The following is a 12,500-nucleotide window of genomic DNA, read 5'->3' as shown; positions in this document are numbered from 1 at the left end:
GCACTATTCATATAGATTCATTTTTTTTATTATAGGTGAACCTAATTATAGAATATCTATATTTCTCTGTTTTTAAGCTCATTATATTAATAATAATTAACATAATAATAATAATTATTTTTTTGGTAGATTTGCATAACGTAGCATCGGCTTAGTTCAAAAATAATAACAAATATTCAGCCTACAGAGAACGTTCAGAGCTTGCTAATATGTAATATGGAAAAGAACTATGTTAAAAGATAATCATTGAAAAGAACACAGACACTGAGGACATACACTCAATATTCCTCAAAAAAACTAAATATTAAAAAAAACGTCAAAATTTATATACATAAAAGACTGCAATAATATTTATAAGTTTCTGAAAATTAAGTATTAGCAGGAGAACTTAATAACAGGAACAAATCCTGTTTTTGGGATGACTGGATCAGTTAATGATAATTAATTGTAAATATAATGAAGGACGGGGAAACCAGCCATTTTTTGGGACGTGTGGAAAGAGGGACGCGGAGGGGGGTAGATTCCATTAAATTGTGATACTAATAAAAATTATGGACTAAAGACGTAATTAAGACATTACATTACATTTACCAGAACTCTTCAATGAAGTCATTATGTAATGCTAAGAACCTTATTGCTGAGCACTGATACCCAGCACTGGTACTCCAGCTGTTACTGAGTGCTGATACCCAGCACTGGTACTCCAGCTGTTACTGAGTGCTGATACCCAGCACTGGTACTCCAGCTGTTACTGAGTGCTGATACCCAGCACTGGTACTCCAGCTGTTACTGAGTGCTGATACCCAGCACTGGTACTCCAGCTGTTACTGAGTGCTGATACCCAGCACTGGTACTCCAGCTGTTACTGAGTGCTGATACTCAGCACTGCTACTCCAGCTGTTACTGAGTGCTTATACCCAGCACTGGTACTCCAGCTGTTACTGAGTGCTGATACCCAGCACTGGTACTCCAGCTGTTACTGAGTGCTGTTACCCAGCACTGGTACTCCAGCTGTTACTGAGTGCTGATACTCAGCACTGCTACTCCAGCTGTTACTGAGTGCTTATACCCAGCACTGGTAGTCCAGCTGTTACTGAGTGCTGATACCCAGCACTGGTTCTCCAGCTGTTACTGAGTGCTGATACCCAGCACTGGTACTCCAGCTGTTACTGAGTGCTGATACCCAGCACTGGTACTCCAGCTGTTACTGAGTGCTGATACCCAGCACTGCTACTCCAGCTGTTACTGAGTGCTTATACCCAGCACTGGTACTCCAGCTGTTACTGAGTGCTAATACCCAGCACTGGTACTCCAGCTGTTACTGAGTGCTGATACCCAGCACTGGTACTCCAGCTGTTACTGAGTGCTGATACCCAGCACTGGTACTCAAGCTGTTACTGAGTGCTGATACCCAGCACTGGTACTCCAGCTGTTACTGAGTGCTGATACCCAGCACTGGTACTCCAGCTGTTACTGAGTGCTGATACCCAGCACTGGCACTCCAGCTGTTACTGAGTGCTGATACCCAGCACTGGTACTCCAGCTGTTACTGAGTGCTTATACCCAGCACTGGTACTCCAGCTGTTACTGAGTGCTGATACCCAACACTGGTTCTCCAGCTGTTACTGAGTGCTGATACCCAGCACTGGTACTCCAGCTGTTACTGAGTGCTGATACCCAGCACTGGTACTCCAGCTGTTACTGAGTGCTGATACCCAGCACTGCTACTCCAGCTGTTACTGAGTGCTTATACCCAGCACTGGTACTCCAGCTGTTACTGAGTGCTAATACCCAGCACTGGTACTCCAGCTGTTACTGAGTGCTGATACCCAGCACTGGTACTCCAGCTGTTACTGAGTGCTGATACCCAGCACTGGTACTCCAGCTGTTACTGAGTGCTGATACCCAGCACTGGTACTCCAGCTGTTACTGAGTGCTGATACCCAGCACTGGTACTCCAGCTGTTACTGAGTGCTTATACCCAGCACTGGTACTCCAGCTGTTACTGAGTGCTGATACCCAGCACTGGTACTCCAGCTGTTACTGAGTGCTTATACCCAGCACTGATACTCCAGCTGTTACTGAGTGCTGATACCCAGCACTGGTACTCCAGCTGTTACTGAGTGCTGATACCCAGCACTGGTACTCCAGCTGTTACTGAGTGCTGATACCCAGCACTGGTACTACAGCTGTTACTGATTGCTTATACCCAGCACTGGTACTCCAGCTGTTACTGAGTGCTGATACCCAGCACTGGTACTCCAGCTGTTACTGAGTGCTGATACCCAGCACTGGTATTCCGGCTGTTACTGAGTGCTGATACCTAACACCGGTACACCAACTGTTACTGAGTGTTGATACCCAGCACTGGTACACCACCTGTTACTAAATAACTGATATCCAGCACTGGTACACCAACTGTTACTAAATGACTGGTACCCAGCACTGGTACAGCAGCTGTTATTGACTGATACCCAGCACTGGTACAGCAGTTGTTATTGACTGATACCCAGCACTGGTACACCAATTGTTAATTAGTGACTGATACCCAACATTGGTACACCAGCTGTTATTAAATGACTGATACCCAGCACTGGTACACCAGCTGTTATTAAATGACTGATACCCAGCACTGGTACACCAACTGTTACTGAGTGACTGATACCCAGCACTGGTATACCACAGGTAGTGTTGGCACGCCAGTGGCAAAACAGTGATGGAGTGAGGGATGATGAGCGTGTTTCTTCTCTTTTGGGTCACCCTGCCTAGGTGGGAAATACCTGGGTGTCTCATTTAGGGTATCTTCATTTAGGGTATCTTCATTTAGGGTATCTTCATTTAGGGTATCTTTATTTAGGGTATCTTTATTTAGGGTATCTTTATTTAGGGTATCTTTATTTAGGGTATCTTTATTTAGGGTATCTTCATTTAGGGTATCTTTATTTAGGGAAACGTCTCGCCAACCAACGCTTTTTGTGGATTTATCAAGGATTATGTACTGAAGACAGAGAAGGAGAAATAATCAGTCCCTCAGCATTGACAGGTTCTCAGTAACTTATCAAGGCTAAGGTATCAAGGCTGGATATGAAGGACTCTGAATATTTTGCCTCGTTCGAGCAGCTTATGACTTCAGAAAAGGTTAGATAGCTATATATTTATGACTCTAGGCTATATATTTAAACTCTAGGCCAGAGCGTAAGCTCTGGCCTAGAATTTAAGGTTAGTTTACAGGCGTGTCATTACGATTTCGTTAGTCAAAATTTCATATCTTGTGTTCTGAACAGAAATTATGGAGATGTCTGTGAAAAGTTAGTTTAAGCAACAGTTGGAACGTTGAATGTCATCATACATTCATTTATTGAAGGTCCAGGAGGTCCAGTTCTCTGGCAGCCACCAGCCAAGTGTAATTGTTACCTTGACTAGTGAAACCTGAAGCCAAGTGTAATTGTTACCTTGACTAGTGAAACCTGAAGTCAAGTGCAACTGTTACCTTGACTAGTGAAACCTGAAGCCAAGTGTAATTGTTACCTTGACTAGTGAAACCTGAAGTCAAGTGTAACTGTTACCTTGACTAGTGAAACCTGAAGCCAAGTGTAATTGTTACCTTGACTAGTGAAACCTGAAGTCAAGTGTAACTGTTACCTTGACTAGTGAAACCTGAAGTCAAGTGTAATTGTTACCTTGACTAGTGAAACCTGAAGCCAAGTGTATTTGTTACCTTGACTAATGAAACCTGAAGTCAAGTGTAATTGTTACCTTGACTAGTGAAACCTGAAGCCAAGTATAATTGTTACCTTGACTAGTGAAACTTGAAGCCAAGTATAATTGTTACCTTGACTAGTGAAACCTGAAGTCAAGTGCAACTGTTACCTTGAATAGTGAAACCTGAAGTCAAGTGTAATTGTTACCTTGACTAGTGAAACCTGAAGTCAAGTGTAATTGTTACCTTGACCAGTGAAGCCTGAATTCAAGTGTAATTGTTACCTTGACTAGTGAAGCCTGAAGTCAAGTGTAATTGTTACCTTGACTAGTGAAACCTGAAGTCAAGTGTAATTGTTAACTTGACCAGTGAAGCCTGAATTCAAGTGTAATTGTTACCTTGACTAGTGAAGCCTGAAGTCAGGTGTAATTGTTACCTTGACCAGTGAAGCCTGAAGTCAAGCGTAATTATTACCTTGACCAGTGAAGCCTGAAGTCAAGTGTAATTGTTGCCTTAACCAGTGAAGCCTGAAGTCAAGTGTAATTGTTACCTTAACCAGTGAAGTCTGAAGTCAAGTGGAATTGTTAAAGTGGAATTGCCTGTTACTATAAATATTACCATATAATTCGTTGTTCAGTCGAGAAAAGTTAAAAGAAACGAAATCTCAATTGAGTGAAAAATCTGTGGTGAAAAAATGAACTAATTTTTAATTTAAATACATTACAAGGTGGAGAAGAATTACATCTCTCACACAGAGGTGATGTAAATGTAAAGACTAATGAATCTTGGTGACCAACAGAGTGTAATGCTAATTGTTATGATTATTTTTGTGTATATCCATCGCGAGGCCTGGTCATGGACCGGGCCGCGGGGGCAGTGACCCCCTAAATACCCTTCAGGTATACTCCAAAAACATGATAACAGTAATAATTAGGAAGTAGAGAGATAGATAGAGATAGAGAGAGAGAAAGAACGAGAGAGAGGGAGAGAGAGGAAAAAAAGAGCACTAACCCTAATAGTCCTCATGTGTTCCTTCTTGGCTGCCTTCGTCTGCCCACAGAACTTCTTATAAAGCCAGCTGAGGAGATAGTAGAGGCTCTTGGGTGCCGGGATGATGTTGAAGGGGGGCGGACATGTCCCTCCTTCCTCAAAGAAGCTAATCCATAACTTGCTCCTGGCGAACTTCCACTCGGTGTCTGCCCGCTCCTAGTGTATGTGTGGGCGTGAAGGTTGGTTAATTAGGAACAAACGGGAAGCAGCTCGCTAACTTCCTCACATACACCATGCGCATGCCAAAATAGAGATAAGTGCATATATATATATATATATATATATATATATATATATATATATATATATATATATATATATATATATATATATATATATATATATATATATATATATATCTTTACACACACACATGTATATAGATAGATTACAACAGGCTCTGTAATGTCTGATCAGGCCATGAGTATCTTTTATCATCACCTACATCTACGCAAAAAAATATTAATCATTACCAACATGATAAAAAGTAATAAAAATCCCATAACGAATGCACATACACATTATATATATATATATATATATATATATATATATATATATATATATATATATATATATATATATATATATATATATATATATATATATATATATATATATATATATATATATATATATATGAAAACAGCAGACGCTTCAAAGATTTGCAAAATTTGTGTTTTTTAGGCAGCAACCTCAAAAGTGCTGATGTGAGTCATGCTGTGTGACGCTCGCTAGAAAAAAATCATAACAAAGAAGTGACCTGGTGATGGAGAATGACCCAGGCAAACTCTGACCACATATCCGTTATTAAAAATCACATTAAAACACCATTATCGGGGAACCAACATACGTACTGCATTCACTCAATTTTTCATTTTATGCATGAATTTTTTTTTGAGGGGAGGTATTTAAGAATCATTATTTTTTGTGTGTTTATGTTAGAGTATTACAATTGACAGGATATGTTGTTATCTGATGTTGTTTAAGTGACTGTATCATTCCATCACACCAGGTAAATTACAGCCAGAGCTTTATCTAAGAAAAATACATCATATATGTATATATATATATATATATATATATATATATATATATATATATATATATATATATATATATATATATATATATATATATATATGTATACATATATATATATATATATATATGTATGCATGTATGTATGTATGTATATGATCAAAAGTTAAAAAAGAGGTTTATAGCAGTATCTCATCCTAAATGAAGTATTTACTGTTAAATGTAAGTTGAATTTAATATTGCTTAAGCTGTAAGTAAGCTGTGTGTCGGTCGCAGCTATATCAGCACTAAGAGCAAAGCTATCCAACCATAAGCATATCTTACTTATGAACATGGGAGAAACTCACAGCAAGTGAAAGAAAGAGAAAAAGAGTAAAAAGGAGATAAGGGAGGGAGGAGATAGGGAGAATGGGAGGGGATAGACGGAAACTAAAAAAAATAAATCCAAGGACGTTTAGGGAACTGGGACAAGACTTAAAAAAAAGGGAGGTGGGAACGATAAAATTGTTTTAAAAAGAGTAATGCAAGGAAAAAATACCAAAGGGGCATTACCTTGAAACCACTTCGTCCCTCGATAGGTTTAAGTGAACAAAAAGAAGGAATAACAATGTCTTAGTTGAGATGCAAGATGTGTATTGAGATAGTGAGAGACAATCTTACACACGAGCCAGCTCTCAGGTGGTCAACTAGAACATATTCTAAGCTTCAGCTCTCAGGTGGTCAGCTAGAATATATTCTAAGCATCAGCTATCAGGTGGTCAACTAGAACATATTCTAAGCCTCACCTCTCAGATGGTCAACTAGAATATATTCTAAGCTTCAGCTCTCAGATGGTCAACTAGAACATATTCTAAGCTTCAGCTCTCAGATGGTCAACTAGAATATATTCTTAGCTTCAGCTCTCAGATGGTCAACTAGAACATATTCTAAGCTTCAGCTCTCAGATGGTCAACTAGAATATATTCTAAGCTTCAGCTCTCAGATGGTCAACTAGAACATATTCTAAGCTTCAGCTCTCAGATGATCAACTAGAACATATTCTAAGCTTCAGCTCTCAGATGGTCAACTAGAACATATTCTAAGCTTCAGCTCTCAGATGGTCAACTAGAGCATATTCTAAGCTTCAGCTCTCAGATGGTCAACTAGAATATATTCTAAGCTTCGGTTTACACTTTACATTCAATAATGATTTTCATTTCACATTTTTTTTAGTTATGACACTGGAAAAAAAACTGGTAGCTCATTTTTTTTTCGAAATCTGTTACTTTAATTTTCAGTACATGCTGCAAATTATTTTTCTTAGTATGAGTTACGTTTTTCACGATTATCTTAAAATTATTTGCAAGCAAAATATTAATTTATTGTTTTTAGAGACAAAATCAGAGAGAGGAAGCAATGACAAGATTTAAGACGTGAGTTTAGAGAAGTTATAAGTTACCAGGTGTCAAGTCTGTCAAAATTCACTCAAAGAGACAAAGATTTACTGATATAAAAGATGAACCTTTTCTCATTAATGAAATTCTAAAAAAAAATAAAAACGATTCTTGAGAAATAAGCTTTTCTCTTTAAAACTCTTAAAAAATATGCTTTATTCTTAAAAAAAATAAGCTTTTCTCCTAAAAATCTTAAAAAATAAGCTTTCACTTAAAAAAATGCAAAAAAAATAAGCTACACTCTTAGAAAATAAGATTTTCTCTTAAAAAATCTTCAAAAAATAAGCTCTCCTCTTAAAAAAGTTATTCCATAACATGCAAATTAGATGAAGTGGCTCTAGAGAGCCTGGCAGTGTGTACAGCAGAACACTAGAGAGCCTGGCAGTGTGTACAGCAGAGCACTAGAGAGCCTGGCAGCGTGCACAGCAGAGCACTAGAGAGCCTGGCAGTGTGTACAGCAGAACACTAGAGAGCCTGGCAGTATATACAGCAGAGCACTAGAGAGCCTGGCAGTGTGTACATCAGAGCACTAGAGAGCCTGGCAGTGTATACAGCAGAGCACTAGAGAGCCTGGCAGTGTGTACAGCAGAGCACTAGAGCGCCTGGCAGTGTGTACATCAGAGCACTAGAGAGCCTGGCAGTGTATACAGCAGAGCACTAAAGAGCCTGGCAGTGTGTACAGCAGAGCAATAGAAAGCCTGGCAGTGTGTACAGCAGAGCACTAGAGAGCCTGGCAGTATATACAGCAGAACATTAGAGAGCCTGGCAGTGTGCACAGCAGAGCACTAGAGAGCCTGGCAGTGTGTACAGCAGAGCACTAGAGAGCATGGCAGTGTGTACAACAGAGCACTAGAGAGCCTGGCAGTGTGTACAGCAGAGCACTAGAGAGCCTGGCAGTGTGTACAGCAGAACATTAGAGAGCCTCACAGTGTGTACAGCAGAGCACTAGAGAGCCTGGCAGTGTGTACAGCAGAGCACTAGAGAGCCTGGCAGTGTGTACAGCAGAGCACTAGAGAGCCTAGCAGTGTGTACAGCAGAGCACTAGAGAGCCTGGCAGTGTGAACAGCAGAGCACTAGAGAGCCTAGCAGTGTGTACAGTAGAACACTAGAGAGCCTGGCAGTGTGTACAGCAGAGCACTAGAGAGCCTGGCAGTGTGTACAGCAGAGCACTAGAGAGCCTGGCAGTGTGTACAGCAGAGCACTAGAGAGCCTGGCAGTGTGTACAGCAGAGCACTAGAGAGACTAGCAGTGTGGACAGCAAAGCACTAGGGAGCCTGGCAGTGTGTACAGCAGAGCACTAGAGAAAGCATGGCAGTGTGTACAGCAGAGCACTAGAGAGCCTGGCTGTGTGTACAGTAGAGCACTAGAGAGCCAGGCAGCGTGTACAGCAGAGCACTAGAGAGCCTGGCAGTGTGTACAGCAGAGCACTAGAGAGCCTGGCAGTGTGTACAGCAGAGCACAGGAGGTAATGTTTATCATCACTCATCACTGTGTATAGAAAGGTCTTGTCAGATATACTGAAAATTTTTACACATGAAGGTCTAAAAACAATCAATGAAGTGGAGGAGTTCGAACCAGCGGTTTCTGGACCCCGTCATTCCATTATATTTACTCCAAAATTGCATGAGCTCCAGCTCCTGGTCTGCACCTACCTGAGAGCTCGCGCCGTTTAAAAAATGAAAACATGTAAGTACATAAATATTACACATGCATTTAGCTCAAAATGGGATAAATAATAGGCTAAGTAATAGAGAGGAGACTCGAAACACGAGTTGGATGAGACATCATCATAGGGATGGATGAGGGAGAAGAAGAGGGTACTCATACAGAAGAAATACGAAGCTTATTCTCACCCCTTTACTCATAACAGGAGACGATAACACCTGACTATATTATATTATATATATATATATATATATATATATATATATATATATATATATATATATATATATATATATATATATATATATATATATATATATATATATATTATATGTATATATATGTATATATATACATATATATATATATATATATATATATATATATATATATATATATATATATATATATATATATATATATATATCTATATATATATATATATATATATTTATATATAATATACATATGTATAAGAGAGAGAGAGAAAGAAGTATTATTTATTTATATATATCAGCGAATATCCTGTGTTTCGAAAATCCTTTTGAAATGTAGTGTGTCTATATATATTTAGTACTTCAAAAAATATTAATTGAAAAAAATTCCTCCCTAAACCAAATTGTATAGAAATCCCATATCACTTGAGAATCAGTATATATAACTGTTGTGGTGAACAGTGATACATATATGTATCACTGGTCCATTGAAGAGTGATATATACATGTGTCACTATGTGATACTGATGCACTGGAAAGAGTGTAGGAAAAATGGATATCAAGAGAGTAGTGTCACTATGTTTCTGTCTCTCTCTTGATGACTCCACAACAGTGCTACAACACTGCTACAACACTGCTACAACAGTATCACAAAGGTGCCACAAGTCTACAATGGTGACCTACTAAAGACTGTCAAGTGATGTGGAATAATTTGCTGTTAATAGTGCAATTATGATAAGAAAATCACAGTCAACAAAGTTCGGGTATCACTGTGGTATAGTACATGTCTTGGTTAGGTGAATACTGTGCAAGATTCAAAGATGAGCGGCAGCTCCTGGGTCAAGCTTGCACATGACTTGTAAATTATCAACAACTATTTCACTAATCCCAGATATAGCGATTAAATTAACCTGTATATATATACACTGCGAGACATATGCAGCTCTAGTTGTATATACATTGATAACATTACATGGAGACTTGTGGTGAAGATGTCAGGCGATGCCAGACAATGATAATTTTTATGTGACTTTGCTAAAAGCGGTTTTTCTATTTTGCTCAGGTTATTGTAAAGTTGTCAAGACTATGTTAAATACCAGGCTACTAATATCACAGTAAAAAACTGTTCTGTTTACATCTCAAACATTTGGTTAAAACAATTATCTCCTTAATGTAGCATAAGTTTTTTACTAGCTGAAGTAGGTACGTAACATACATCATAATGTGTGATGTGTGTAACATACATCTGTCATTGTGTGTGATGTGTGTAACATACATCTATTATAGTGTGTGATATGTGTAACATACATCTATCATAATGTATGATGTGTGTAACATACATCTATCATAATGTATGATGTGTGTAACATACATCTATCATAATGTATGATGTGTGTAACATACATCTATCATAATGTATGATGTGTGTAACATACATCTATCATAATGTATGATGTGTGTAACATACATCTATCATAATGTATGATGTGTGCAACATACATCTATCATAATGTATGATGTGTGTAACATACATCTATCATAATGTATGATGTGTGTAACATACATCTATCATAATGTATGTGTGTAACATACATCTGTCATAATGTATGATGTGTGTAACATACATCTGTCATAATGTGTGTAACATACATCTATCACAATGTGTGATGTGTGTAACATACATCTATCATAGTATGTGATGTAACATACATCTGTCATAGTGTGTGATGTGTGTAATATACATCTATCATAGTGTGTGATGTGTGTAACATACATGTATCATAATGTGTGTGTAACATACATCTATCATAATGTGTGTAATATACATCTATCATAGTGTGTGATGTAACATACATCTATCATAGTGTGTAATGTGTGTAACATATATCTATCATAATTTGTGATATGTGTAACATACATCTATCATAATTTGTGATATGTGTAACATACATCTATCATAGTGTGTGATGCGTGTAACATACATCTATCATAATTTGTGATGTGTGTAACATACATCTATCATAATTTGTGATATGTGTAACCGACTTTCAGATCGAGCTTTACAGACTTTCTTGCTTATCTTTAAGTTTCTTTACAAATAACCTCAAGTTTAATATCAAGCCAACTTGCCCAGAATATAAATATACAATTTAGAAAATACATAATGTAAAAATGACATATCTTGCCTTCTGGGTGAGGCAAGGATCAGAGGGTTTGATACATCTCCTGAGGGTGTAAATATTTGATTGACTACACTGAGTTATCTACAACTCTAAGAAGTATCTACCACAGTTTGCTTCTACATGTTCATCCGTGATACTTTAAAACTAGGAAGGGGTTGCAGCACAAAGTTTAATATCCCTTGCACACATAATTCTGGAAGCCAACTCATATTGAAATGTAGAAAGAATTATTTTGAAGATTGAACAAAAGAGTTTCAATAGACATTTTGTTTACTTGTGCTCGTAGTGAATTGCACAATGAGACAGATGAGATGCCATAATCAACATGCAGAGAGGATTTTGCCAGCCAAACACGTCTATGGTATTCACGAGGATTTGTGAGTCAGGATATATGGTGGTTTGTGGGTTATGGGAGGGAGAAGAGGAAGAGGAAGTGGTGAATGTATATCCAAAGAGGAAAAGGAGAAGGGAAGGTAAATAAGACTTATTAAAAGTGAAGGATCAGAGAAAATAGAGCAAATATGCTTATGGTACATTTTCTTACATTACAATTGTCAGTTATGTGACTTTTACATTAATATTGCAACAAACAAATCCCCAGAATACCATTATTCGTCGCACTTAAAATTCAACTTTTTTAAGATAAGCAGGACAGACCCCTGCCACTGGAAGATAACCAACTACCAGAATCTGGGATAACTAGAATCTCTTCGAAGCTCTGCTCTACACCCGGGATTAGTCGAGTCAGCAGTTATAGATGCTACAAACCATGCCATTCACAGCTTGGTAAAATAAACAAGAAGGTCAACAAATTGTCAGTTATATGAAATGTAGAGAGGAAAATTATATACCAAAGATGATAAAACAATTTTTTTAAGGAGATTTGTATGCTTAGAGGAGAAAAGGTGAGTCATGGTAGAGGTTAAGCTCAGTAAGAGTGATGAGCTCTGTGGGTAAGAGTGATGAGCTCCGTGGGTAAGCAGCTACAACACTAACATGATCATCACTCTCAGCAGTGAACTTAGTCAAGACAAGAGCGCCGGAACACACAGCAATAAACCAGGACAAATCATGCAAGGATAAAAAAAAATGCATATAAAAGCGCTGGTAGAATAATGTAAAAAACGTAAAAAAAAGAATATCTAAATAAGATCTTTCCTCGAAGCAAAGAATAAAAATATGCAGTTTATAGTGGTATGTGACTGGATTTGTG

General features: G+C 38.0%; 1 protein-coding gene across 1 annotated transcript in view; it reads right to left on the bottom strand.

Moving 5' to 3' along the window:
- Positions 1-12,500, bottom strand: part of LOC128684334 (transient receptor potential-gamma protein-like) — a 121,940-nt gene that overhangs the window by 43,066 nt on the left and 66,374 nt on the right. Inside the window, exon 6 of the mRNA XM_070098376.1 lies at positions 4,712-4,906. Coding sequence (XP_069954477.1) covers positions 4,712-4,906 — 195 coding nt within the window. The remainder of the gene's footprint in view (positions 1-4,711; positions 4,907-12,500) is intronic.

The sequence above is a fragment of the Cherax quadricarinatus genome, chromosome 4, assembly GCF_038502225.1.
Source record: "Cherax quadricarinatus isolate ZL_2023a chromosome 4, ASM3850222v1, whole genome shotgun sequence".
NCBI classification, from domain to species: Eukaryota; Metazoa; Arthropoda; class Malacostraca; order Decapoda; family Parastacidae; genus Cherax; species Cherax quadricarinatus.
Note: the sequence above shows the minus strand (reverse complement) of the source record. Positions and strands in the feature narration are given on the sequence as shown.